This window comes from Euleptes europaea, chromosome 4 (assembly GCF_029931775.1).
Source record: "Euleptes europaea isolate rEulEur1 chromosome 4, rEulEur1.hap1, whole genome shotgun sequence".
NCBI classification, from domain to species: Eukaryota; Metazoa; Chordata; class Lepidosauria; order Squamata; family Sphaerodactylidae; genus Euleptes; species Euleptes europaea.
Window position 1 is genome coordinate 12,325,361 of NC_079315.1, and position 23,584 is coordinate 12,348,944.

A 23,584-nucleotide genomic window follows, 5' to 3' on the forward strand; every position below is an offset into this window, starting at 1 on the left:
TCAGTTCAGTTTGCAGAACTTCCTACAGATGTTCCGATTCAGTCTCTGCTGCCTAGCTAACATGGAAGTATGGAGATTATACAATCCCTCTCCTCCAGAGAATAAAGAAGTATGGAGATTGCTCCTCAAATTGTCAGGTTCCTAACTGAATGCAAGATCCTGTCAGGCTCCTGACATGAGTTCAGGCCAAGTTCTGGCCACAAGTCAAGTCCTTGGTTCTCAGGGTTTTGAAGATCCTGTGTATGCTTTCGTTTGTGCTGTTTCTCACAGCTGCGGCATGCTTTGACTTCACTCATGAGAACCGCTTATCTCGCTGTTGCCTAGCAATGTCTATCTTACTCTCCTGTACTAGTGTTTTTAAGCAAGTAACCTGCAAGGGATCTCTATTGCTAACCTTGCCTGCCTGTGTGCAGTCAGTTCTTTTATTTGCCTTTTAGTTCCTAATAACATATTACTGCTTCAGATCTACCTGTCTGGATGAGTTTGCTTGAGGGATACTAGGGGCAAATGCCTGAGACTGACAAAATCTCTCTCCCAGTTCGCTCTATAGATCTACCCCACTTTCGTGGCAGAGATCCCTTAACAAAATCCTGCATCTGGAATATCTCCTTCCCAGAGCCTATTCCCTCTCAGCGACCCTTTCCTCCCAATCTTTGCCAGTCACTCCACAGGAGTTGTTTCACAACCACTTAGGCAATTCTGAACTTTAATGGTAGTCAACAGTGGCTTTGAGGTCCCTGACTCCGATTCCACTGCATTTCAAATGTGAATGGTGGTGTAGTGGTTAAGAGCGGTGGTTTGGAGCAGTGGACTCTAATCTGAAGAACTGGGTTTGATTCCCCACTCCTCCACATGAGCTGAGGAAGCTAATCTTGTGAACTGGATTTGTTTTCCCACTCCAACACATGAAGCCAGCTGGGTGATCTTGGGCTAGTCACACACTCTCAGCCCCACCTACCTCACAGGGTGTCTGTTGTGGGGAGGGGAAGGGAAGGTGATTGTAAGCCGGTTGGAGTCTCCCTTAAGTGGCAGAGAAAGTCGACATATAAAACCAACTCTTCTTCTTCTCCTTCCTCTGCATAGCATCCTCAGTCTTCTTTGGGGGTCTCTCATCCAAATACTTACTGTGGCTGATCCTCAGGCTGTTTTATGAAACCAAACCATCAGCAAGTGGACAGCTGGAGGAGCAATGGCCGCTCCTTCCCTGGAGCCCTTCCCTGCCCACCTGACCGGTTTTCCTACTGCCAATCAGGGAATTCCATGGAGCAGGATGAAGACAGGAATAGCAATGGGGTGTTAATGAAGGACAGACTATCATGGCAAGGTATTGACTGGTCAAGGCACTGTCCAGGTGGGCAATGAATCATCCCCCAACAGGAGGTATGAAGGTCTGGATAACAAGAACAAGTCCAGGGAAATATTTTCTCTTTTGGAATGAGTGAAATGCTATTTAAGACCCCGTATTAAAATGTGTACCATGAAGATGTTATGAAAGACAGTCTTCAGCAATAGAGAATGATCGTTCTTGTGTACGTTGTCGACACAACAATTTTTACAGTTTTTATGATTATTTAAGTATGTCTAATGTTGTTATTTCAATCATGGAGTACTGGGTTTACATAAATTTGCATTAAGTATCCAATTAATAATACTTTCCCTTGTGTGTTAGGTCTATAAATAGGCTTTTCGAAATCATTAAAATAATCATAAAGAATAATTGATGGTATTGTCGAAGGCTTTCACGGGCAGAGTTCATTGGTTCTTGTAGGTTATCCGGGCTGTGTAACCGTGGAATTAACATACCATACCCTCATTAGCACATTATCTTGATACTTACAGGACAATGATTAGCACATTACTTTTGCAGGACAATACTCAGCTCAAACCCAACCCCTTTCTGACTATATATTACTCTTCCTACACCCTTGACACTGAGAGACACTGTCCTTCAGTGTTACTACTCTGAAGATGCCTGCCACAGTTGCTGGCGAAACGTCAGGAAAGAAAATTCCAAGAACACGGTTACACAGCCCGGATAACCTACAAGAACCAATAATTGATGGAATTGGGCAAATAGTATGCATTCTGAAAGAATAGTGCACCACCCTTTGTGAAGACAGAAGCAAACATTCTAGTTAGCATCTCTGTAGAACCTGCATATATGAAATATTAGGATATAGCTGTAGGGTTTTGGCCTATTGGTGAGCTGGCACACCACTCACCACAAGGCCTTGGGGCGGTCAGGTGATGTTGGCATACCACGTCATCTTGAAGACTGCCTTTGTGTAGAGGGTTTAAACAAAGGAAAGGCTTCTCTCCTTGTACTCTCCTTGTACTCTCTTTGCAACATTGTTCAATAAACTGTCCTAGCAGTCCTAGAATCTCTTCTGCCTTGGTTGCCTGGGTTACTCAGCTCAGCTGCTGTAAGGTTACTTATTACAACTCCTATAAATAAAAGACAGCTCCTGAGACGGGAGGTCTGCTTTCTTCATACCGATGCCTCGCCTCATTTCTTCCAATTCCCACATCTGGTGACCCCGACGTGATCCGAGCTCCACTGGACCCCGCTTACCGCGACTGGAAAAGTCTTTGAGTGCACTCGCAGCTACGGCTCCCTGGTAAGTATGGGTGAAACATTGTCTACAGAACAGATAAAGCATGCTGAAGAACTTCTCCAATTGGTAAGACATTGTGGAGGGGATTCAGTGTCAGTAACGGACCTCAAGGATCTCCTTCGGGAGATTGATTGTCAGTGTCCCTGGTATCCCCAGGAAGGCACTTTCAAGCCAGGAGACTGGGAAAAAATAGGAAGGGAATTGAAGGGTGAGCCCCGTGCACCAGTGCAATTTATTCTTGCCTGGCAAAAGGTTGATCGAGCTGTCTGCGTGTTGACCGCTGCGGACAACACACTCTTGAAACCTGCTACGGAGGTGATACCGCCCCCCTATCCGGCTCTCCTCCCTGCAGCCTCGTCTTTGGCTCCCATACCTCCTTCTCCCGTATCTCCTTCTCCTGCTTGTCCACCGCCTCGGTCAAAAGTGGTGTTGGCAGTCCAGGCGGCCCGCTGTAATGGGGACCTGGATCTTCCCGAAGAGTGGGAGGGGGAACCACCTGCATTTTTCTCGAGCTCTTCGACGGGTCCCGACTACTGGGACACCTAGTAAATCTTTCTCTGCCATTAAACAAAGTCCCAATGAGTCATATGCAGGTTTTGTAGATCGGCTTAAAAATGCCGTCTCACTGTTTTCACTGCCAAATGCCGGGTCACTTTAAGAGTGAGTGCCGAGCCCCCGGTGGGGGAGCCTACCGAGGGGGCGGTACTAACACTCCTAACTCTATGTTGCACATGCAGTTCAGCAACCCCTCCCTGGGGAGGTTGCCCTCGTTTCCATGCGTGCTGAGGCTCCTCCTGGCACGTACCTGGCCCTACCTACCTGTGCAGCCCAGCAGCAGGGGATCAATATGCCACCAGACAAGGTTGTGGTCCAGGACAATTTACTTGTTGTTTTGCAGTGCTGGAGCGCTCTTCCTTTAGATTTAAAGGAAGGTGCTTCCTGTGCGCACCTTGTCCCGCTCCCGCTCTCGGAGGTGGACAAGGGGGACTTGTCTTCTGATTCCTTACAGATTGCCTTGGTCACTGAGAACATCTGGCATCAGAAACCAATTCGTGAGTATAAGGTTCAAGGTAAAAAGTTAAAAGGTCTCTTTGATACTGGTGCTAATGTTTCTGTAATCACCCCTCATGATTGGGACCCCTCCTGGCCTCTAGAACGTTCGTCTGCTGTCTGGGGGGTGGGGGGTTCCACTCCGGCACAGCAGAGCGCTCGGCCTCTCCTTGTCACCACCATAACTGACCAGCAGGTGGGGTATGTAACTCCAATTGTCGTCCCACTTAAAGTCAATCTGTGGGGACAAAACCTTTTGTCTCAATTGGGGGCTATTTTAGTCACTAATGACTAAGCCTCGCGCCCTTGCTTTGTCATGGCTTTTGACAGACTATGTGTGGATCGACCAATGGCCACTGCCTGGTGAAACATTGGAAGCTTTGCAACGCCTAGTTGCAGAGCAACTACGACAGGGTCATTTGGTTCCTTCCACCAGTCCCTACAATACTCCAGTGTTCGTCATCAAAAAGAAAACTGGCAAAAGGAGCTTGCAGCTGATCTTGCTATGTTTGGCCTTGTGATTGCCCCAGAAAAAATTAAGCTCTCAGCCCCTTTCAAGTATTTGGGTCACAAGGTCCTTTCTGCATATGCTGCCCCTTGTTTTCTGACATTGACACTGCCCCCTGTCATTACCTATGTTCAGCTGCAACAGTATTTGGGTAGTATAAATTCGATTCGTCCGTATTACAAAATTACGACAGATGATATGGCACTGCTTTTTTCGGTCTTAAAACGAGGCCGGGATCCTGCTGATCTCATCGCCCTCTCTGCTGCCGAGCTTCAGGTGCTCCAGCTGTTGAGAGAGCGCATGACACAGCGGTGGGTAGATAGACAACTGCCTGATTGTCCTCCACTTTTGCCTATCTGGAGGCCTCAAAGACAGTGCTGTGCCATTCTCTATCAGCAAAAGGAGGGTGAAGTGGCCATCGTGGAGTGGCTGTACCTTGCTCATGTGGCAGGTGCAACCATCTCTACGGTTCCTATGATGATTGCCCGCTTACTCACCAGGGGTCGTCTACGTTGTAAGGCTCTGTTTGGTTCTGAGCCACATAGCGTTGTTGTTCCCTTTACTGCTCTCACCTGGGAGCAGACACTGGCCCAAGATGATCAGCTTCAAATGGCCATGGCAGGGTTTTATGGCCAGGTGCTGTTCCACTTGCCCCGAGATCCCCGTATCCAAATACAAGCCCAGCTTCCTTTACCAATGCATAGCATCCTTTCCATTACCCCTGACCCTGGGATCACCCTTTTTACAGATGGCTCCCCCTCCCGGGGAGTTGTCACATGGCAAGATTCCACAGGCCAGTGGAACAGTCGTTTTACACCCCCCAGCAGTCACCGCAACGTTCTGAGCTGGCGGCTGCTGTTCTTGCCATTGGTCTTTTTCCCCATGATGCGGTCAATCTCATTTCCGACAGTTTGTATGTTTGTAATGTTATTTCTCAGGTTGAAGGTAGCTATGTGTCCCCTTCCTGTGATGACAATCTACTAAGTCTGTTCATTGCTTTGCGCTCTCAATTAGCAAAGCGTACAGGGTTACTGTTTGTTGCTCATATTCGCAGTCATCAGCCCTTTCCTGGCATTATCTCTGAAGGAAATGCACGGGCTGACTCCCTTGTTTCCTATGCTGTTCTCTCTCCCATTGAGAGTCATGCCATGCATCACCAAAACGCCAAAGCTTTGGCGAAGTAATTTCATTTGCCCCTTGCAGAAGCCTCTGCTATCATTCACCAATGTCCTCAGTGCTCTGGGCAGGCTTCTTTTCCTTCCACTGGTGTAAACCCTCGTGGTTTCAGAGCCAATCAATTGTGGCAAATGGATGTTACTCAGTTTCCTCCATTTGCTCCCTGGAAATATCTCCATGTGGTTGTGGATACCTATTCTGGCTATCTGTTTGCTTCTCCTCAAAAAGGCGAGAAAGTAAAGCAAGTCTGCACCCATTTAATTCGTGCCTTTTCGGTTATGGGTGTTCCAACTGCACTTAAAACGGACAATGGCCCTGCCTATTGTTCCTCCACATTCGCTGCCTTTTGTGCTCGCTAGCAACTCAAACATACGTTTGGCATTCCATACAATTCCACTGGTCAAGCCATCGTTGAACGAGCCAACGGCACTCTCAAGCAGATGCTTGAAAAACTAAAAAAACAAGGGGGAGTTGGCCTCTCCCTCTTGGACAAAGAGGGCCTATTAGCTCAGGCTCTCTTTACGCTCAACCATCTTAACCTACTCTCTTTTAATTCTAAATTTGTTACTAGGACTCAGCGGCATTTCCAAGCCGATGAGCCGCTGCCACAGGCCCTGGTGTGCTACCGCCATCTGCCCGACCCCCACTGGCACGGGCCGGTGCCTCTCATCATGTGGGGCCGGGGCTACGCTGCTGTCCAAACGCCTACCGGACCTCTGTGGGTGCCTGCACGGTGTGTTCGGCCTGACCTTCATGGCGTGGCGCCAGGGTCTCTCCAACCCGATTCCTCAATTCAACCTTCAGTTGGTGGACTCTGAGCCCATGGCCGAGAGGCGTCGTGGTCGTCGCAGACTGAACCCTCCAGTAACTTGGGGGCCCTCAAAAGCTTGTCTGATCAAGCCCAACAGGAGTTGGCAAAGCAAAATTTGCCTGTAACCCCAGAAAACGTCCTAACTGCTGTTTTTGCTCAGCTGACTGTGAACTCAGTCATGGTCATCTTGTGTTTTTGCCTCCTAGGTTCTGGGGTGCAGAGGGTCAAGCATGAGTTCTATGCACCAAACTTATGGGTTCGTCATGCTGCTTACATGTTTGCTTTTCATGGGGAAAACGTCTCTCTGATTTATGAACCTCCTCTATCTGCCTCTACTATGTCTTTTTTGCCTACTCCCTTTAATTCTCCTGAATTGGTTCTCTCTGAACTACAACACTTGAACCACTCGACGCTGTTTGCGTCCATCACTGACTCTCACTGGAACAGTACTCCTTTTCACAAGTTTCGGTTTCAGCATTATCTACCTGGGTTGTGTTTTTGTTGCCATGCTAGCAGTCCTCAGTTTTCTCACTGGACCTATAAAACTGCTGCTGATCAGATGTGGGGGCATCATGCAGTCAATTATACTGCTTGTTCCGACCGCTTTTACCTTTGGGGTACCTTTAACTCCTCCTTTCAACCCAATCTCAATCTCATGAACACCACCACACAACAGCTGTATCACAGTTTACCGATGTTTTCTCCCAATGCTTCCCTGCTAACATCTGGAAGCATTGTGGCAATTGGCTCATCCGAGATCCCAACCTTTGGTTCTTTTGGGGTTCGGGGTGGGCCACCAACTATCATCCAGGAAAATATCAGTGTGCAGCTCTCGGGTAACTTGCATTACCAGTCCAAGTCCTGGATGCCTCTGGGACACAATTGGCCACTCACAAAGTGAGACGTGCCGCAGCGGCCCCCCTTGGCCCCGGGTGTTCAGATGAGGTAATTGTGGACACCCAACTCAGTGGGGGAAGCGACTGGGGTCGCGCCATAGGGGCTGGTCTTACTGGAATTTTAACTCTGGGGAGCTACCCAGGGATAATTGCCCAGGAAAACCACCATTCCATCTTAGGCCTCACTTGTAGATTAGAAAAGACTGTCAATGCTACAAGCCGCTTGATTCAAGACTTGCAGCATGAAATTTCTGAATTGCATCAAATCACCTTACAGCATCGTTTTGCTTTAGATTTTCTCCTGGCTCGGCAAGGTGGGCTTTGTAAAATTGTTGGTCAGGCAGGTTGCAAAGTAACATTCCCTGACCTTAACAAAACCATCGAGGACGAGCTGGAGAAATTGCGTCATATGCTCACTAACAATGTTGTTACTTCTGGAGCTCCTGGTCTTTTAAATTGATTGACCAGCTGGCTACCCGACTTCAGGTGGCTGCGAGCGTCTTTTTTAGCACTGCTTGGAATAATTGCTGGTTTTATTACATTAGGATGTTTTGTACAATGCCTTCCTAATCTGTACAATATGTGTTCTTTCTCTAGAGAGCATTTTCAGCGTCGTGCTATGTATTATGCTTATCACCAGCTTAAAACAAAAAAGAGGGTTTTGGCCTATTGGTGAGCTGGCACACCACTCACCACAAGGCCTTGGGGCAGTCAGGTGATGTTGGCATACTACGTCATCTTGAAGACTGCCTTTGTGTAGAGGGTTTAAACAAAGGAAAGGCTTCTCTCCTTGTACTCTCTTTGCAACATTGTTCAATAAACTGTCCTAGCAGTCCTAGAATCTCTTCTGCCTTGGTTGCCTGGGTTACTCAGCTCAGCTGCTGTAAGGTTACTTATTACAACTCCTATAAATAAAAGACAGCTCCTGAGACGGGAGGTCTGCTTTCTTCACACTGATGCCTCGCCTCATTTCTTCCAAGTCCCACATATAGCTCTAGTAACCCAGTCCTTTCTGGTTAGGTTTGCATCTCAACTGAGTCAACACTAGATAATAGTTCCTGCCTCTCCAGATTATTTTCAGTTCTGAAACGGAAGGCCCCAGTGTTATGCTCTGGACAGCACGGGGAAATGTGTGAACATCACAGCAGAAGGATCATGGTTCTTTTGTGCTCAGAAAGATGGCAGCTATCTTATTCACGGCAATCTGCGTCACACTTGTTATAGAAACACTTGTTAGAATGGTTGATGTTCCTCATCGATTCCTTTGACTGGCTCAGAGGGAAGAAACTTTCCCCAGCTGACCTGATCCTGATCTGTCTTGGGTTATCTCAACCTATCTGGCAGACAATTGGGATTCTGGATGCAGTTATATTTTTCTTTTTTCTGGGTACCTATCAATCAAAGTGTCCTGGCCGGCACGGTCCTCGCTAGCCCAATCTTGTCACATCTCAGAAGCTAGGCAGGGTTGGCCCTGATTATTATTTGGGTGGGAGACCACCAAGGAATACCAGGGTCACTGTGTGGAGGCAGGCAATGGCAAACCACCTCTGAACATCTCTTGCCTTGAAAACACTACAGGGTCACCATAATTCAACTGTGACTTGATTCTGAACCCATTGACCTGGGGCACTCTAGTGCCTGCCCACGTGTTTTATAGCCCCCACTTGGAGAAAAATCCAAAGGATCTTTTGATTTGACATTGGTGAAATACTTCTACTGAGGCACCCCCTTTGCCTGCAAGGGCTCCCTGCCCTATGCTGTGATCCTGGGAGGTTTCGCCTGGCCTCAGAATGGGGGCCGGCCTCACCAGCAAGAGGACCTGGCTCCCCTGGCTCTCAGGTTTAGCCTTGCCTGGCTGACCCTTCTGCCTTCTTCTTCTTTGGCCATCTGGCATTTCCTCCTTTTTATGCTTTCTCCCACCCCACCCTACCTTGTCAAACTCCCACTCCACCCTTGATACATCTGAGCTGGCTGGAGACCTGTCCTCTCCCTCCAATCAGCCCTCTATCCAGGTCCTGGGCTCTCCCAGGCTTGTCATGGCCCAGCTCCCACTTCTTCTCTTCCCTCTGTTCAGGCCTTATTGCCAGTGAGGGAATCTTTCTAGCACCCTCTTCAGGCCGCGCTCACAGAACCGTGCCTCCTGGTGGACCTACTGATGGCACTTCCTTTGGCCTGGGTACCTCCCTGGGCTGTGGGTGGGTGATTTCTCATCCAGGTGGTGGGGGAGGCAGCTCCCAGAGGGTCTGGTGACAGCTACAGGGTCCTCCGCTACTGCAGTTTTGCGACTCTCCCCCATCATACCTCTAGAGAGCCCTGTGCAGTACAACCCTGCCACCTGGTAAATGATGGGGCTTAACATTTGGGGCGGTCGCTACAAAATCAAGGTACCTACAGGAGTCAGACATTTTAATTTCTGAACCATTGATGCTCAAAAGTGATGAGTTGAAACTGCACGTGGACACATCGTTGCTCAAGCTAGTGACTAGAGTAAAAGTCATAATAGCAGAGAGAACAACAGGGCCCAGAAGCAACCACGGCACCAGTCCAGAGATTCTTTCCTTCACTTGGAGGAAAACGGGGTGGGAGAAGATTGCAAGGTAGAAAACACTGAGCCAGGTGGCAAACCAAACATTGGCGGTGTTTGTAAATATCCATACAACAATAGTCATTAGTGGTAGGTAATTCCAAATACGAGTGCTCAGAGAAAAGGAATATATAGTTTCATCCAGAATGACTACTGCTTGAAATGCAAGTCTGGACAAGCCAAGGCAGGTCAGGATCAGGTCAGGTGGAGTTAGTTTCCTGCTTTTGAACCAGTCAATGTAATTCATGAGGACAATAAATCCGTTTGCTATTATTCCAACGAGGGTTTCAATAAGCAGCAGTATAAAACTGATTATCATGATTAAGAAAGGCACCATATTTCTGAGCACCAAAGGAAATTGTTTCTTCTGCTGTGATGTTCACGCTTTTCCTGATGCTGTCTTTCCAGTGATATTAACCTAACAGAGCACAACACTCGGACCTTCAATTGAGGCACTAAAAACATCTGGAGAGGCAGGAGCTATTTCTAGTGTTGACTCTGTCAAGATGCAAATCTTACCAGGAAGGACTGGGTTACCATCTATATCCTATTCTAATATTTCATATTTGCACATTCTGCAGAGATGTTAAATATGATCTTTGCACCTGTCTTCATAAAGGTGTGATGTTATATTCTTAAAACTAATATTTTCCGTGACCACTTATTATTAATAATGACTAATTTGACTGCATTGTGCACCAGTAGCCATTTTCCAAAGGTCTTCCAGGCGGCTAAGGTCTTCTAGGGCAGCCCAACATAGGGTGCATTACAGAAAACCAACCAGGATACAAAACCATAGATTATTGTGGCAAAGTCAAGGTAAGGATGAAATTGGTGATCCAAATGTAGCTGATAGAAGCAAATAGGAAAACTGAGTTGATGAGCACCCTCAAGCTCTTAACCTGTTCTGCTTTTGTCACCAGAAGGTGATCCGGACACTAGACAAGTGAAAACATTTTTAGCGGCACCAGATAATAACAGAGCTAGGAAAGAAAGTAACAGCATTCACAGGGTTCAAGTGAGGTGTTATCAAGTCTCAGACTACTTTGAACATTTGTGGTGGGGAGATTCAGATGATATAATGGTGGTGGTGGGGAAAATTACTTCACAGACATGTAAATGGACTCCGTGGTGTCCTTTGTTTGATTTGTCCTCCCATTCCTCTTCATATCCCTCAGCTCCCAGAAAATAACCCATCCTGGAAGGAGCTTCATGCTGAACTGGCATGCCGAGCTTCATGCATGTCATGTGGTAGCAAGTCTCCCTGTGATTGCTGCTGGCCCCGGCCCCAATGAGTCCTCCTTCAAAGAACAAAAAATAAACTAGTAATTGCTATAGAGCTATAGCATTATAACTGTAGAGCAATTACCAGTTTTTTTGAATCTGCAAGGAGCTGACAGTAGAAAAATAGCACCAATATGGGTAGGGTTTTTTTTAAAATCTGCTCTGTCCATCATTATGGCATGCAAATAATGTATTCTTCTTGAAAAGATCACAAAAATACAGGTAATAGACAACTGAAGCTGGGGAAAATCTGGAAAGTGGATGGTTAGAGAACAATTTTTTGTACATGCTCCAAAAAGCAGTACTCAAGTTTGGGAGCAAAGACTGAGGAAAAGAATCCACGTGAAAGGAGTCATAAACAGTAGCAGTTGCCAACATGTAAGAAACAGTGTGATCTCAAGAACGCTTTACTGAGGATAAGCCCCATTGAATACAATGAGATTTACTTCTAAGTAGACCTCCTTAAGATAGCTTTGTAATTCTTTGCATCTCTTGGATGTATAGTATAGCTCATGTGTATGTGTATAATAGAATGGAATCATAGAAAAATCATAGAGTTGGAAGGGACCACCAGGGTCATCTAGTCCAACTCCCTGCACAATGCAGGAAATTTACCACTACCTCCCCCCATGCCCCCAGTGATGCCTACTCTATGACCAGAAGATGGCAACAAAAACCCTCCAGGATCCCTGGCCAATCTGGCCTGGGGGGAAATTGCTTCCTGACCCCAAAGTGGCCATCAACACTACCTGGGGCAGGCAAAAAATGGCCATGAGAGCCAAACACTGACACAACCTTTCCTGACCTCCCTCTCATGAACTGCCTGAGTTCACAGAATCAGCTTTGCTGACAGATGGCCATCTAGCCTCTGCTTAAAAACCTCCAAAGGAGGAGAGCCCACCACCTACCGAGGTGATCTCACTGTTGGTTGTTATAACCAACAACTCGTTCCACTTTGATTTTTACTTTCTTCCAATACTGATTTGCTAGTGGACATTGACACTCCGAACCCTGGCGACTTTTGTTCTTATTTATTTTGTTTAGAGTGTATCACGGAAACAACTACAGCTGTAAGAGTCTTTATCGTTCTTTTCGTTCTAGCCTTTCCCCCTCACTCAAAGTGTGCAAACTAGCCAGGTCTCAGCAATACATGAAACAGAGATGTAGTTAAGAAAGGTATCAAATCAAATTTATTTAATACAGTCAGAGACCAATAAAAATAGAAACAATACAATAATTCTAACTTCCAGAATATCAATTAACTCATGGTAAAAAAGGATTTAAAATTGTAGAATCACAGAATTATGCAATATCTTATAACGTATAGCTAAAAAGCCTATATATGGCTCACCCAAATTTCCTAATCTCATAGGCTAAAAGTGATTGCTAAAAAGCCTATATATGGCTTACCCAAGATTCCCTAATCTTTTAGGCTATCCAACCAAATTTGGCGACCTTAAAAGTGATCTCTTGATTCTTATCTGCTCACATTAGTGAGAGGAGAGTCCTTCTATTTTTACCAGGATGGCGGGAAATTATGGGGGTAATCAGAGTTTCCCTGATATGAGGATAGATCTTACAATCAAAAAAGATATGCTCTAGGGTCTCGATATTTCCATCTCCACATAAGCATGCACATTCTGTAGATGGTAATCCTCTATATCTATATCTCAAGAATTGCTGAGGGCAGCATATCAGACCTTAATAAGGTGAAAATCCTTCTATGATCAGGGTTATCTAAAAGCTTTACATAAAGCTTAAAAGCTACCTAAGAAAGGTATCTGAAAGTGAGAAGGCTGTTCAGGCTTCAATACATAGCAGCCCTTGAAATTCAGTTGCAAAATAACAGTGAATAAGAACAGTGATTTAAAAATGCAGAATCCAAGAGTTCAATCCACTGGGAGGTTGTCTTCACGAAAACAATTTGACGTGACTTAAACACCAGGAGTACTTCTTGATGGAGTGTGCCCAGAGGGTTTTTCAGGTTCCGTCTTCTACAAAAGGTTGTCCTCTCCCTAAGTTCTTTTGGTCAGTTGCACTGCCAATTAAAGGAGGAAAACGATTTGAAGTGGGCACAGCAATTACTGGTGAAGCGCTGTTTGGCACAATAAAATCATCGATTTTTTGTCTGCTTGCGTGCAGATGATAAAAACAACTCTTCGGTGTCAGGAGCCCCTTTTCCAACCCTTTTACCAGTGTCCGTTGCGCTAGATAGTAACACTTTTACCAAATGGCCAGATTAAGTAAACACCAGTCTGGGTAACAGGTCAGCACTCAAATCTAAAGGCAACTCAGACTTTCCTTATTACAGTCTCCGCTCTAGAAAAGTCTTATCCATGCTAAAAAGCAGATCTTATCAAATAGCTGGTTATGAGCACTGACTAGCCGACCTAATTTAGATTTTTCAACAGCATCTTTAAGCAGCCTTCCAGTTGTAGCCACTCAGAATTATCAATCTCTTTCAGTTGCTGAGTTGTAAGAGTTTAGCAAGCATATCTTATCTCAACATAGAAAAACTCCCACATATAACAGTCTCTCTTCTGGGCAGCTTCAAAGCAATTTCACTCTAAACCAATTTAAATAAAAGGATAAGAAGAAGAAGAAGGAGAAGCAGAAGAAGCAGAAGAAGCAGAAGAGTTGGTTTTTATATGCCTTCTTTCTCTACACTTAAGGAGGAAGAATCAAACTGGCTTACAATCACCTTCCCTTTCCCTCCCCACAACAAACACCTTGTGAGGTAGGTGGGGCTGAGAGAGCTCTAAGAGAGCTGTGACTAGCCCAAACTAATCACCCAGCTGGCTTCATGTGTAGGAGTGGGGAAACAAATCCAGTTCACCAGATTAGCCTCCGCCGCTCATGTGGAGGAGTGGGGGATCAAACGTGGTTCTCCAGATCAGAGTCACCGCTCCAAACCACCGCTCTTAACCACTACGCCACCCTGGCTCTGGAGAAGAAATACTGAGAAACGATGTAAACAGACACACCTTCAGGAGACATTCAGACAGAAGTTGTTACTCCGTCGCCATCTTGGTCTCCCCGGGTTTTAAGAGGGTGGTTCACCCAAAGGACATTTTAAGCGATGTACCAGCCTGACCCATGCCTTTTTCAGTTTAGGATTAATTAATATCAGGATAACAGCATGCCCAGAGGGATACAGAGCCCGCATGGTTTGAAAAAGCACAGATGTCCAAATGTTATCATGTCCTCTCCAAGGCAGCATTGCTTGTAAAGTGATTGCTACAAAACTGGACAGGTACAAAACAGCAAAGGAAGCCAGAGCTTTGATGGCACTCAAGTGAACGATGGTGTTGAGGTCCCTGACTCCGATTCCACTGTGTTGCAAATGTCTTATGTGCTTCCACAGAGAGATTATTAACAAGATTGTGGATGAGAAAACTATCATGGAAGGAATGAAATTTAAAACCGTAATGGCAATGGTGAAATACCTAAAGGAGAGAGACGTTTCGGTTTCTGAATCATTGCTATTGTTTAAAAGTGGTTTGTATGAATCACAAATTATTACTTTATTGCTCCATACTGTGATGATAATAATAATAGTAATAAAAGCAGAGAAGACAATTGAACCCAGAAGCAGCCACGGGACCAGCTGTGAGGCTCTTTGTTTCGCTTGGAGGAAAGCGGGGTGGGAGAAGATGGCGATCTTCATTAAGTACCAAACACCGAGACAGGCAGCAAACCAAAGGTTGATGGTGCTTGTAAAGAGCCACATGATGGTAACTGCTAAGCGCACCTCAATCAATGTGTAGGTGCACAGAAAAAAGGACAAAATCGTTACATCCAGAATCATTACTGCCAGCCCCGCAAGTCTAGCCAAGCCAAGCCAGGTCAGGATCAGGTCATTTGGGGATAGTTTCCTGCTTCGGAACCAGCCAATAAAGTTGATCAGGACAATAAATCCATTTGCTACCATTCCAACGACGGTTTCCATTACGAGAAGCACAAAGCCAGTTATCAACAACACGGTGGCCATCTTTCCGAGCACAAAAGAAAAGAGTTTCTTCCGGCTGGGATACTCACGCTCTCCACCAGCAGCACACAGCACAACGTGGGGCTTTCCTTTCAGGAACACAAAGCCATCTGGGAGGCTGGAGCTATTTTCCAGTGTTGACCCTGTGAAGATGCAAATCTTCCTAGAAAGGATAGTGTTACGAAATCTATATCCTGTTCTAAGATGTCCTATTTGCACATTTTACATAGTTGCTAAAAATGATGTTTGCATCTGTTTTCACAGACGACGAGGTGCTATTTTTGTGGGATTTGTTGGCTTAAAAGCCATATTGGCCTAAAGCCATCTATAATTATTATTTAAGGAAAAGCCTTTCTATTGATTGATTTAATGTATTTTTCTGCAGGGAAAGTTACGGGAGTTGCACTGTCGCCCCCCACTGCTCTTCTGATCACCCTGGCTGGAGAGTGAACCCCCTACATATTAAAAAACCAAATCAGAATGTTTTTAAAGACTGGGTATTATGCTAATTGGTACATGAATTGTACCAGCTCCAGGTTGGGAAATACCTGGAGATTTTAGGGGTGGAATCAGGCACATGCGCTTATGTGAGGAAGGTTGCTAGATAGCATCTCCAGACTAATGGTTATAGCATCAAGTGCCTTTTGAATCGCGGCCACGTTTATTCCCAGAGGATTGGGAAACATCATATTTGGGTCTATTTTGGATCATCAGCACGGACTTATAAGCGATTGAAGAAAGGTCTATGAAACGGGACGTATCGGAATCCCCTCTAGCTTGATAAATGGTTGATGACATCGTTCTTCCTTGTGACCTAACTACCATGTCTGGATTCACTTGATTTATGGTTGCTGACACCATTCTTATTTGTGACCTGGCTACTGTGCCTGAGTACAGGACATGTGTGACACTTTAGCCCTATTATTCCTTTGATGTGCACAATTATTCCAATTGCACTGATAGTTGGTGTAGAAATAGGGCTACACAGACACCGAACGAACGAATCCGAAAGCCTTTATTGGCATTAAAAGGGAGATCGTACAGTGAAGTTTACAGAAAAATCATGATATAGTTTTTTATTATTATTTTTTATTGCATTGGAGGTCATTTTACATCTCCATACCTTTATAATTACGTTCAAAATATGGTCGAAGGCTTTCACGGTCAGAGTTCATTGGTTCTCGTAGGTTATCCGGGCTGTGTAACCATGGTCTTGGTATTTTCTTTCCTGACATTTCGTCAGCAGCTGTGGCCGACATCTTCAGAGGAGTAACACTGAAGGACAGTGTCTCTCAGTGTCAAGTGTGTAGGAAGAGTAATACATAGTCAGAAAGGGGTTGGGTTTGAGCTGAATCATTGTCCTGCAAAAAGTAACAAAGGTAATTACGATTTACACTTTCCTTCTTCCAATACAATTTTTTCCCCTTCCCCCCCTTCCTTCTTCCCACGGACCAATCCATGATATCATATTTTCATATTCTAAGCCATGAGCAAAGCCTTTTTAGTTTTACTAAAGTCTCTTCATTGGCTTCTCCACTTTTCATCCAATTACCGTATGGGATCCACTGAGTCTTCAACTCCATTTCTTCTGTTTCTCCCATTGTCTGTTGTTTTAAGTATATCAGCACATCTGTTTGCACATATTCGAACATATAGTTATTCCACATATAGTTATTACCCTTGGGCATTCCCACCACAAGTGTGAGAACTACCCCTCTTTTGCATTACAATGCCAGCAATTCAGTCTCATTCGTTTGATCATATGTGCTATTTGGGCTGGTGGTCTATACCACTTCAGCATTATTTTCCTTTCCAACTTTTTATACCTATCCATCTTCAACATCTTAATACCCTTCATCCTTTTATTTACCATTTGTGTTGATATTGTAGTTTCCTTTGCCCATTTTGCCTGTATTATTCTAATCATGAATTCTTTATCTCTTATCATCATTCTGTATATTTCCCCTGACAATCCCTTTCTAATATTTGCTTCACTCTTTAATAACTCTTCCAATTCATTGTCCTCTCTTTTCATACATTCTCCCCATTTTCCTTGTTTTACTGCTTCATATAGTCCCCTCAGACCAAGCCAATGTCTTTGGCCCACTTCATCTCTCTGAAAAGGTTTCGAATTTCCTTGGTGATCAAATATGTCCTTCACTCTATAATAACCCTTGTTTTTCATCTTTATCCCTAAGTTACTATCTATAACCCTTTCTTTCATGCAGACTATTGGGGTTCATCTTGATTGTTTGTTCATCCACTTCATTTTCCATTTCTTCCAAACACTCAATACTGCTCGTCTCGGGCCCTTGGTTAATTCTAAAGCTTTATTTAAATTTTCTGTAAATATCCCATATTTCCCCATACCTTGATTTAATTTGTTCTCTACTCTTATCCATTTCATATTTTCAGCTCCCTCAATCTCCATCAATGCTTTTAAATGAAATGCTTCATAATACTGTTGTAATTGTGGGAGACCCCACCCCAATTCCTCCTGAGGCTCATAAATAATTTTCTTCATTACTCTTGCTTTCTTTCCTCCATATATCCATTTCCTAATGGCTTCATCCCATGCACCCAATTGCCTTGAATTTAGTTCCACCGGGAGAGTCGGAAACAAGTACATCATTTTTGATATTATAAACATTTTGACTGCCCTAATTTTATTTAATATATTCAAGCTTTTATTCTTCCATTCCTCCATCTTCTTACTCATCTTTTTCCATATCTCCTTATAATTAATATTTACCATTCTTTCTATATTCTTTGGTAACTGTACTCCCAAGTATTTAATATATTTAACTCCTGTTTTCATTCCTGTATATTTCCTGACCCCCTCTTTTTCCTTTTTCATTCCATTGAAACACATAATTTCTGATTTTTTTATGTTTACTCCCAGCCCTGAAATATTATTGAAATCTTGTAAAATAATCATTAGCTCTTTAAGACCTGCCAATGGTTGTTCCATTATCAATAATATATCATCTGTGAACAGATTAATTTTCAGCTCCTCTTTTCCTATCTTATACCCCTGAATTCTTACACTGTTACGACTTCTATCAACCAAAGGTTCCATTGCCAATGCAAACAGTATAGGTGATAGTGGACACTCTTGTTTGACCCCTCTTTGTATAGGGATCTCTTCTGAATGCCCCTCATTTACCCTAATTATTGCTATTCCTCCTCTATAGATTTCTTCTATTGCTCTCAAAAAAGGACCTCTGAATCCCATCTTTCCCATTACCTTTATTAAATAGTCATGGTTTAATGTATCGAATGCTTTGTAAATATCCAATTTTACTATTGCAGTTTCTTCTATCCTTATGAGTCAGTATATTAATTACATTTCTAATAGGGTGCCCTATATACCTTCCTTTGACAAATCCATATTGGTCTTCTTTAATCAAATTTGGGGGGGGGGGGAAATTCCAAACAGTTCGCTAATACTTTTGCAAATATTTTGTAGTCCTGATTCATCAAACTAATTGGCCGATAAGAGCCTAGCTCTAATGGGTCTTTCAGGTCTTTTAGTATAGTGACTATTTCTGCACTTTTCCAAGGGTGTTTCCCCCTTTCCATATATTGTTACATAAATTGCATAGCTCAGGAGCAATCAGTTCTTTCATTTCTTTATAAAATTCTGCTGTGTACCCGTCAAGTCCTGGCAATTTTCCATTTTTCAAACCTACTATTACATCTAATATTTCCTGTACTGTAATTTCTGCATTTAACCTAGGGCGGTTGGAAAAAAAATTCGGCAAAATTCGGCCCATTCTTATTCGGAAAATGCCAAAGTCCAAACTCCCCCGCTTCGGGTCCATGCAATTCGGCATGAGATCCGGAGTTCGGGGAAAATTCTGCCGAATAAAGCCATTAAAAACACAATCGCGCCTTTCCGTGGCTCCAGGGAAGGCATTTTTGGGGATAGAGGTCCCAAACTTTCAGCGGAGCTTGAGGGGACCCTTCTTGCAAGAACCCCCAAGTTTTGTAAAGATTGGGTCGGGGGGGCTGAGATATGGGCCCCGAAAGGGGTCCCCCCTCCTTAATGGTTTGCAATTAGCAGAGCTTGCCACCACACCCAAAGCTCTCAGCCCCGACAAACAGCTGAGCGGGGCAGGTGCAAAGAAGTTTGCAAACCATGCAAAGCAACACATTTGCAGCCATGCAAACCATGCAAAGCAACACATTTGCAACCATGCAAACCATGCAAAGCAACATGTTTGCAGCCATGCAAACCATGCCATGCAAAGCAACACGTTTGCAACCATGCAAAGCAACACCTGACACCTGGGAGTTTGCAAACCATGGAAAGGGACAGAGGCAGCTAGCTATGCATAAGGAGCAGGAGGGGGTGGAATTTCCCCTTTTGCATCGGACTCAGGACCAGGCAAATACATTCTTTAAGTCACAATTTGAAAACCAGTTTTAAGCAAGCATCAAAATAGACCTAACCGATCTTATGAATGAGGGAAAACCTGAGGACACACAACTGAAGCCCCCCCTCAAACCAGGGAGAGAGAGACTCAGCGGGCACACACACACCCCCCCCCCGCAGACCAAGGAAAGCCCCCTTTGGCTTCCCTCCCACCCACAGAAACTGCTCCCTCCCCACACACACACAGCCTCTGCTTCCCCCCCCCACACACACACACACAGGAGAAAAATTATAGAGAAAAGCCCCAAAATGGGTCTTACTGTGGATGTCTTCTGTTCCATCAGGAGGCACCCCCCGTAGAACAGGCAAAAGCCCCCTTTGGCTTCCCCCCCACCCACAGAAACTGCTCCCTTCCCCCCCACACACACACACAGGAGAAAAATTATAGAGAAAAGCCCCAAAAGGGGTCTTACTGTGGAATTCTTCTGTTCCATCAGGGGGCACCCCCCCTGCAGAACAGGTGAAAGCCCTCTTTGGCTCCCCCCCACAGAAACTGCTCCCTCCCCCCACACACACACTCTGCTTTCCCCACACACACACACAGGAGAAAAATTATAGAGAAAAGCCCCAAAATGGGTCTTACTGTGGATGTCTTCTGTTCCATCTTCTTCGCACCTGCCCCGCCCTTGCTCCCGGCAGCTCAGCTGTCAGCTCAGCTGTTTGTTGGGGCTGGGAGCTTTGGGTGTGGGCGGCAAGCTCTGCTAATTGCAAACCCCCATTGTCAGAGATGCACATTAAGGGTGGGGAAGAAGACCCAGCTTGGCCACCGATTGGCCGCAGGAGAATGCTGCTTACTAACTGATGGTTATGCTGCTGCACGGAACCCCGAATTTGCCGAATTTATTCCCTGAACACCCAGAACTCGCTGAATTCGGCTCCCCGTTTTCCCGCCTTTTTTGAGTTCGGTTCCATCTGAACTAAAACCACCGAATCAGGGGAAATTCGGCTGTTTTTCGGTTCGGGATGAACAGAATCGACAGCCCTAATTTAACCCTTCATTCTCTTCCTCCTTCAATCTTTTGTTTACTATTTCCCCAAATTCTGCTCCCTTCTCTGGTTTATATAAATTTTGATAAAATTTAGCAAAAGCCTCTCTTATTTTTTTTATTTACATATACCTGTTTCTTTCCCTCTCCTATAATACTTCCCACATTATACCTTTCTTTTCTTTTCTTCAGATAGTTTTCTAATCTTTTTATTGTGTTTACATTGTTTCTATGAAACTCATTTTTAATTAGGGTATCTCTCTTCCATAAAAATAGTTCATCCTGTTCATCCATCCTTTTCTGCATCTCTCTAATCTTTTCCTGAATGCTACTATTATATCTCTTTCGTAACTCCTGTTGCAATTCATTAATTTCTTTCAAACTTTGGTTCCTATTTTTGTTTATCTCCTTCCTACGTCTAATTTCTTTAGATATACAGATACCTCTCATAGTTGCTTTAAAAGCATCCCAGACAACTTGCTCCTTAGCCGTATTTTTGTTCTCCTTAAAAAATATTTTATATCTCTCTTCATATCCATTCTATCTATCTCCCTCCTTAATATATTATTTTTAAATCTCCACATTCTCCTTTTCTGCTCTTCCACTATTTTAACCTCCATTGTAATTGGTGCATGGTCAGACACCCCAATTATTCCCATTTCTGCCTTTATTATGTCTAGCTTGCCCATGTCCTTAACCAGCACATAATCTATTTGGGTGAATTTTTTATGCCTTTTAGAGAAGTATGTGGGCTGACAGTCCTCCCCCCCCCCCCAACCACTTTGAAAACATCTTGTATTTTCCAATTATTTAAATTTATTTTATTACTTTGGTGTAGGCCAGATTGAAATCTCTTGCTAAGATTAAGTGTCCTTGACATTTCTGTAATTTTCTAAAGATTGCTTCAATGAATTTTCTCTGTCCTTTATTTGGTGCGTATATATTTACTATTGTGAACTTTATTCATTTTAAATTTCAAGAGTACATATCTACCTTCCCTAGCAATTATCTGCTCCATTATCTCTATACTCATACTGTCATGAGTTAGTATTGCCACTCCTCTGGATTTCCTTGTTCCCCTTGCCTCCACTGTGGTCTGCCATCTAGGTATATTTAACAAAGGTTTTGCATCCTTTTTATCTTTATGTGTTTCCTAGATACATAGTATGTTTATCCCTTGTTTCTGAAGTATATTTTTCAATCTATACCTTTTTACATTTGAAGCCAAGCCATTTACATTCAAAGAAAGTAACTTAATTGACTCTACCATTCTTTGTTAGTTTTAAAATTAAATTGTGCCCATGACCCCTTTTTTTTTCTTCCCTTTGTTGGTCCTCCCCCCTTCCCCTCTCCCTCCCTCCCTCCCTCCTGCCCCTCCCCTTCCCCCATTCCCACCCCCCTTCCCTCAGAAGATGTTGAAAATACCAGGGTTTTTCACCCCTTCCCATCTTCTTTCTCAATGGAGATCTGCTTTCCCCCCTTGTGCCCCCCCTTAACAACATTTTACTGTTCTTGTTAAGCCTTGTGTAATTGCCTTTCAAAAGGTCAACAATTAGTTTCACTTAAACAGTTTAATATCTTCCTTCTTCTATGGCTTATCTCTATTTGCACTTCATAATTCCAATTTATTTATTTGGCTCTTTTTTCCAAACATACTTGTGCTTCAAGCCGTTGTTTTGCCTTGTCTTGGTCTCTTGGCTCTGCTTTGGGTCTGGCTGGGTTCTGGTTCCTCCTCCTCCTCTTCTTCTTCTTCTTCATCCTCACTCTGTAATTCCATCGATTCCCTGGACTCCTGTTCCAAGTTGCCTGCATTTAAACCAAACTTCTCCAGCATTTTTAAAGCCTCTGTTGGGTTCTTTGCTCGGTGCAGGACTCCATCTTTATACACCAGAATCACTGCTGGATAGGCCCAGGACAGCATTATTCCATTATCAAACAGCTTTTGGGCATATGGTTTCATTACTGCTCTCAACTAAAATGTCTCCATTGAAAAGTCCTGTCGAACTACAATTTTATTCTCTTTGAATTTCAGGTCTTTGATTTTTCTCAAGGCTTTATACACGTACTCCTGCATTTTTTTTTCCCCTGGCAAAGGTGACTATTACTTCACCCGGGTTTGCTCCCACTGGGGGGCGTGGTCTCAATGCCCTGTGAATTATTTCCAAATCATTGGGCTGAATTTGCACACCCAGCCTACTTGTTAATTCCACTATTTTCTTCTTGTTGCTCTTTGATCTTCTCTCATTCGCTTTACTGTCTCTTTAAACTTTAGCAGTTCACTGTTTGTTTTTTAACTTCAGCGTATAAATCATTATAATCCTTTTTTAAGTTTTTCTCCAGGTCCGCAATAGTTAACATTATACCTTTTATCTTTAATGTCCTTTTTGGAGGCTATTTTTCTTACTCCTCCTCCCCCTCTTCTGCTGATAAGCTAGAAAAAAACTCACAGTCCAAGCAGCAGCTCACTCACCATAAATTTTCTTCCCAGTGATGTTGACCTTTTTTTACAACAATTAGTTGTCTTTCCAATCAAACTTTCACCATTTAAGGGCTATTTAATTGCTTTCTCCTCGGAGGGGGTAGAGAAGGGCTACTAAATTTCTTCCCGCATGCGCACTTCTCCAAAAATCATGATATAAAGTATACAGGTATCATATGATGAAGTTTACTATAAAATCATTTTTATAAGAACATACAAATCCCACTAGATTGGTTACTTGGTTATTTAATCCTGAATTAACCATTATATGGTGCAGAGTAGCAATCACGTTCTCTAATTACAAGCAAAAAAAAACTTGCCACCGAGTCAATAATGGTTGTATCCTGCGTGGTCATAAGGTAGGACACCTTTGAATTGGTAGGTGAGGCATTATTACATGCTCCTTACTCCCTCAAGCAGTGAAACATTCCAGGAGTAGCTCAGTCAAGTCCCATTTCCTTCTGATCAGAGAGGACTGGAGACTTTGAATGTGTTCATAATATTTATTTTACTTACATAGAAGCACAGCCTAAATGGAGGCAAACAGGCACCAGGCTTGGAGAGCCCCGCATTCAAATCCCCCCTCTCCATTAAACGCACAAGAATTTCATTTGGCCAGTCATAAAACCTAGCCAACCTACCTTACAGCATTATTTAGAAGATAGAGGAAGGCAAAGCAAAAAATGCAACCCTGAGTTCACTGGAGAACAGATTAGATTGAAAATTACTATCTAAATATATAAGCTGTACGTCTGGGCATCCTCCTCAG

At 43.9% G+C, this 23,584-nt stretch overlaps 1 protein-coding gene across 1 annotated transcript; it reads right to left on the minus strand.

Moving 5' to 3' along the window:
• Positions 1-4,392: 4,392 nt before the first annotated feature.
• LOC130476509 (taste receptor type 2 member 8-like) lies at positions 4,393-14,915 on the minus strand. The gene is made up of 3 exons (XM_056848454.1): positions 14,463-14,915; positions 14,019-14,279; positions 4,393-4,458 (listed from the first exon to the last, which is right to left on the minus strand). Exons 1-3 carry the CDS (start codon positions 14,913-14,915, stop codon positions 4,393-4,395), a joined length of 780 nt encoding a protein of 259 aa, XP_056704432.1.
• Between the last annotated feature and the right edge of the window lie 8,669 nt (positions 14,916-23,584).

What these genes read in the sequence shown, in the direction of transcription:
- LOC130476509 (XM_056848454.1), bottom strand. Translation starts at nt 14,915, where the DNA reads ATGGCCACCGTGTTGTTGATAACTGGCTTTGTGCTTCTCGTAATGGAA. An exon ending in CTATTATTATTATCATCACA is followed by an intron (nt 14,280 to 14,462) that starts GTATGGAGCAAT and finishes TCTCTGTGGAAG; the next exon opens with CACATAAGACATTTGCAACA. An exon ending in CTAAACTGAAAAAGGCATGG is followed by an intron (nt 4,459 to 14,018) that starts GTCAGGCTGGTA and finishes CTCTCTCAACAG; the next exon opens with CTGGAGCACCTGAAGCTCGG.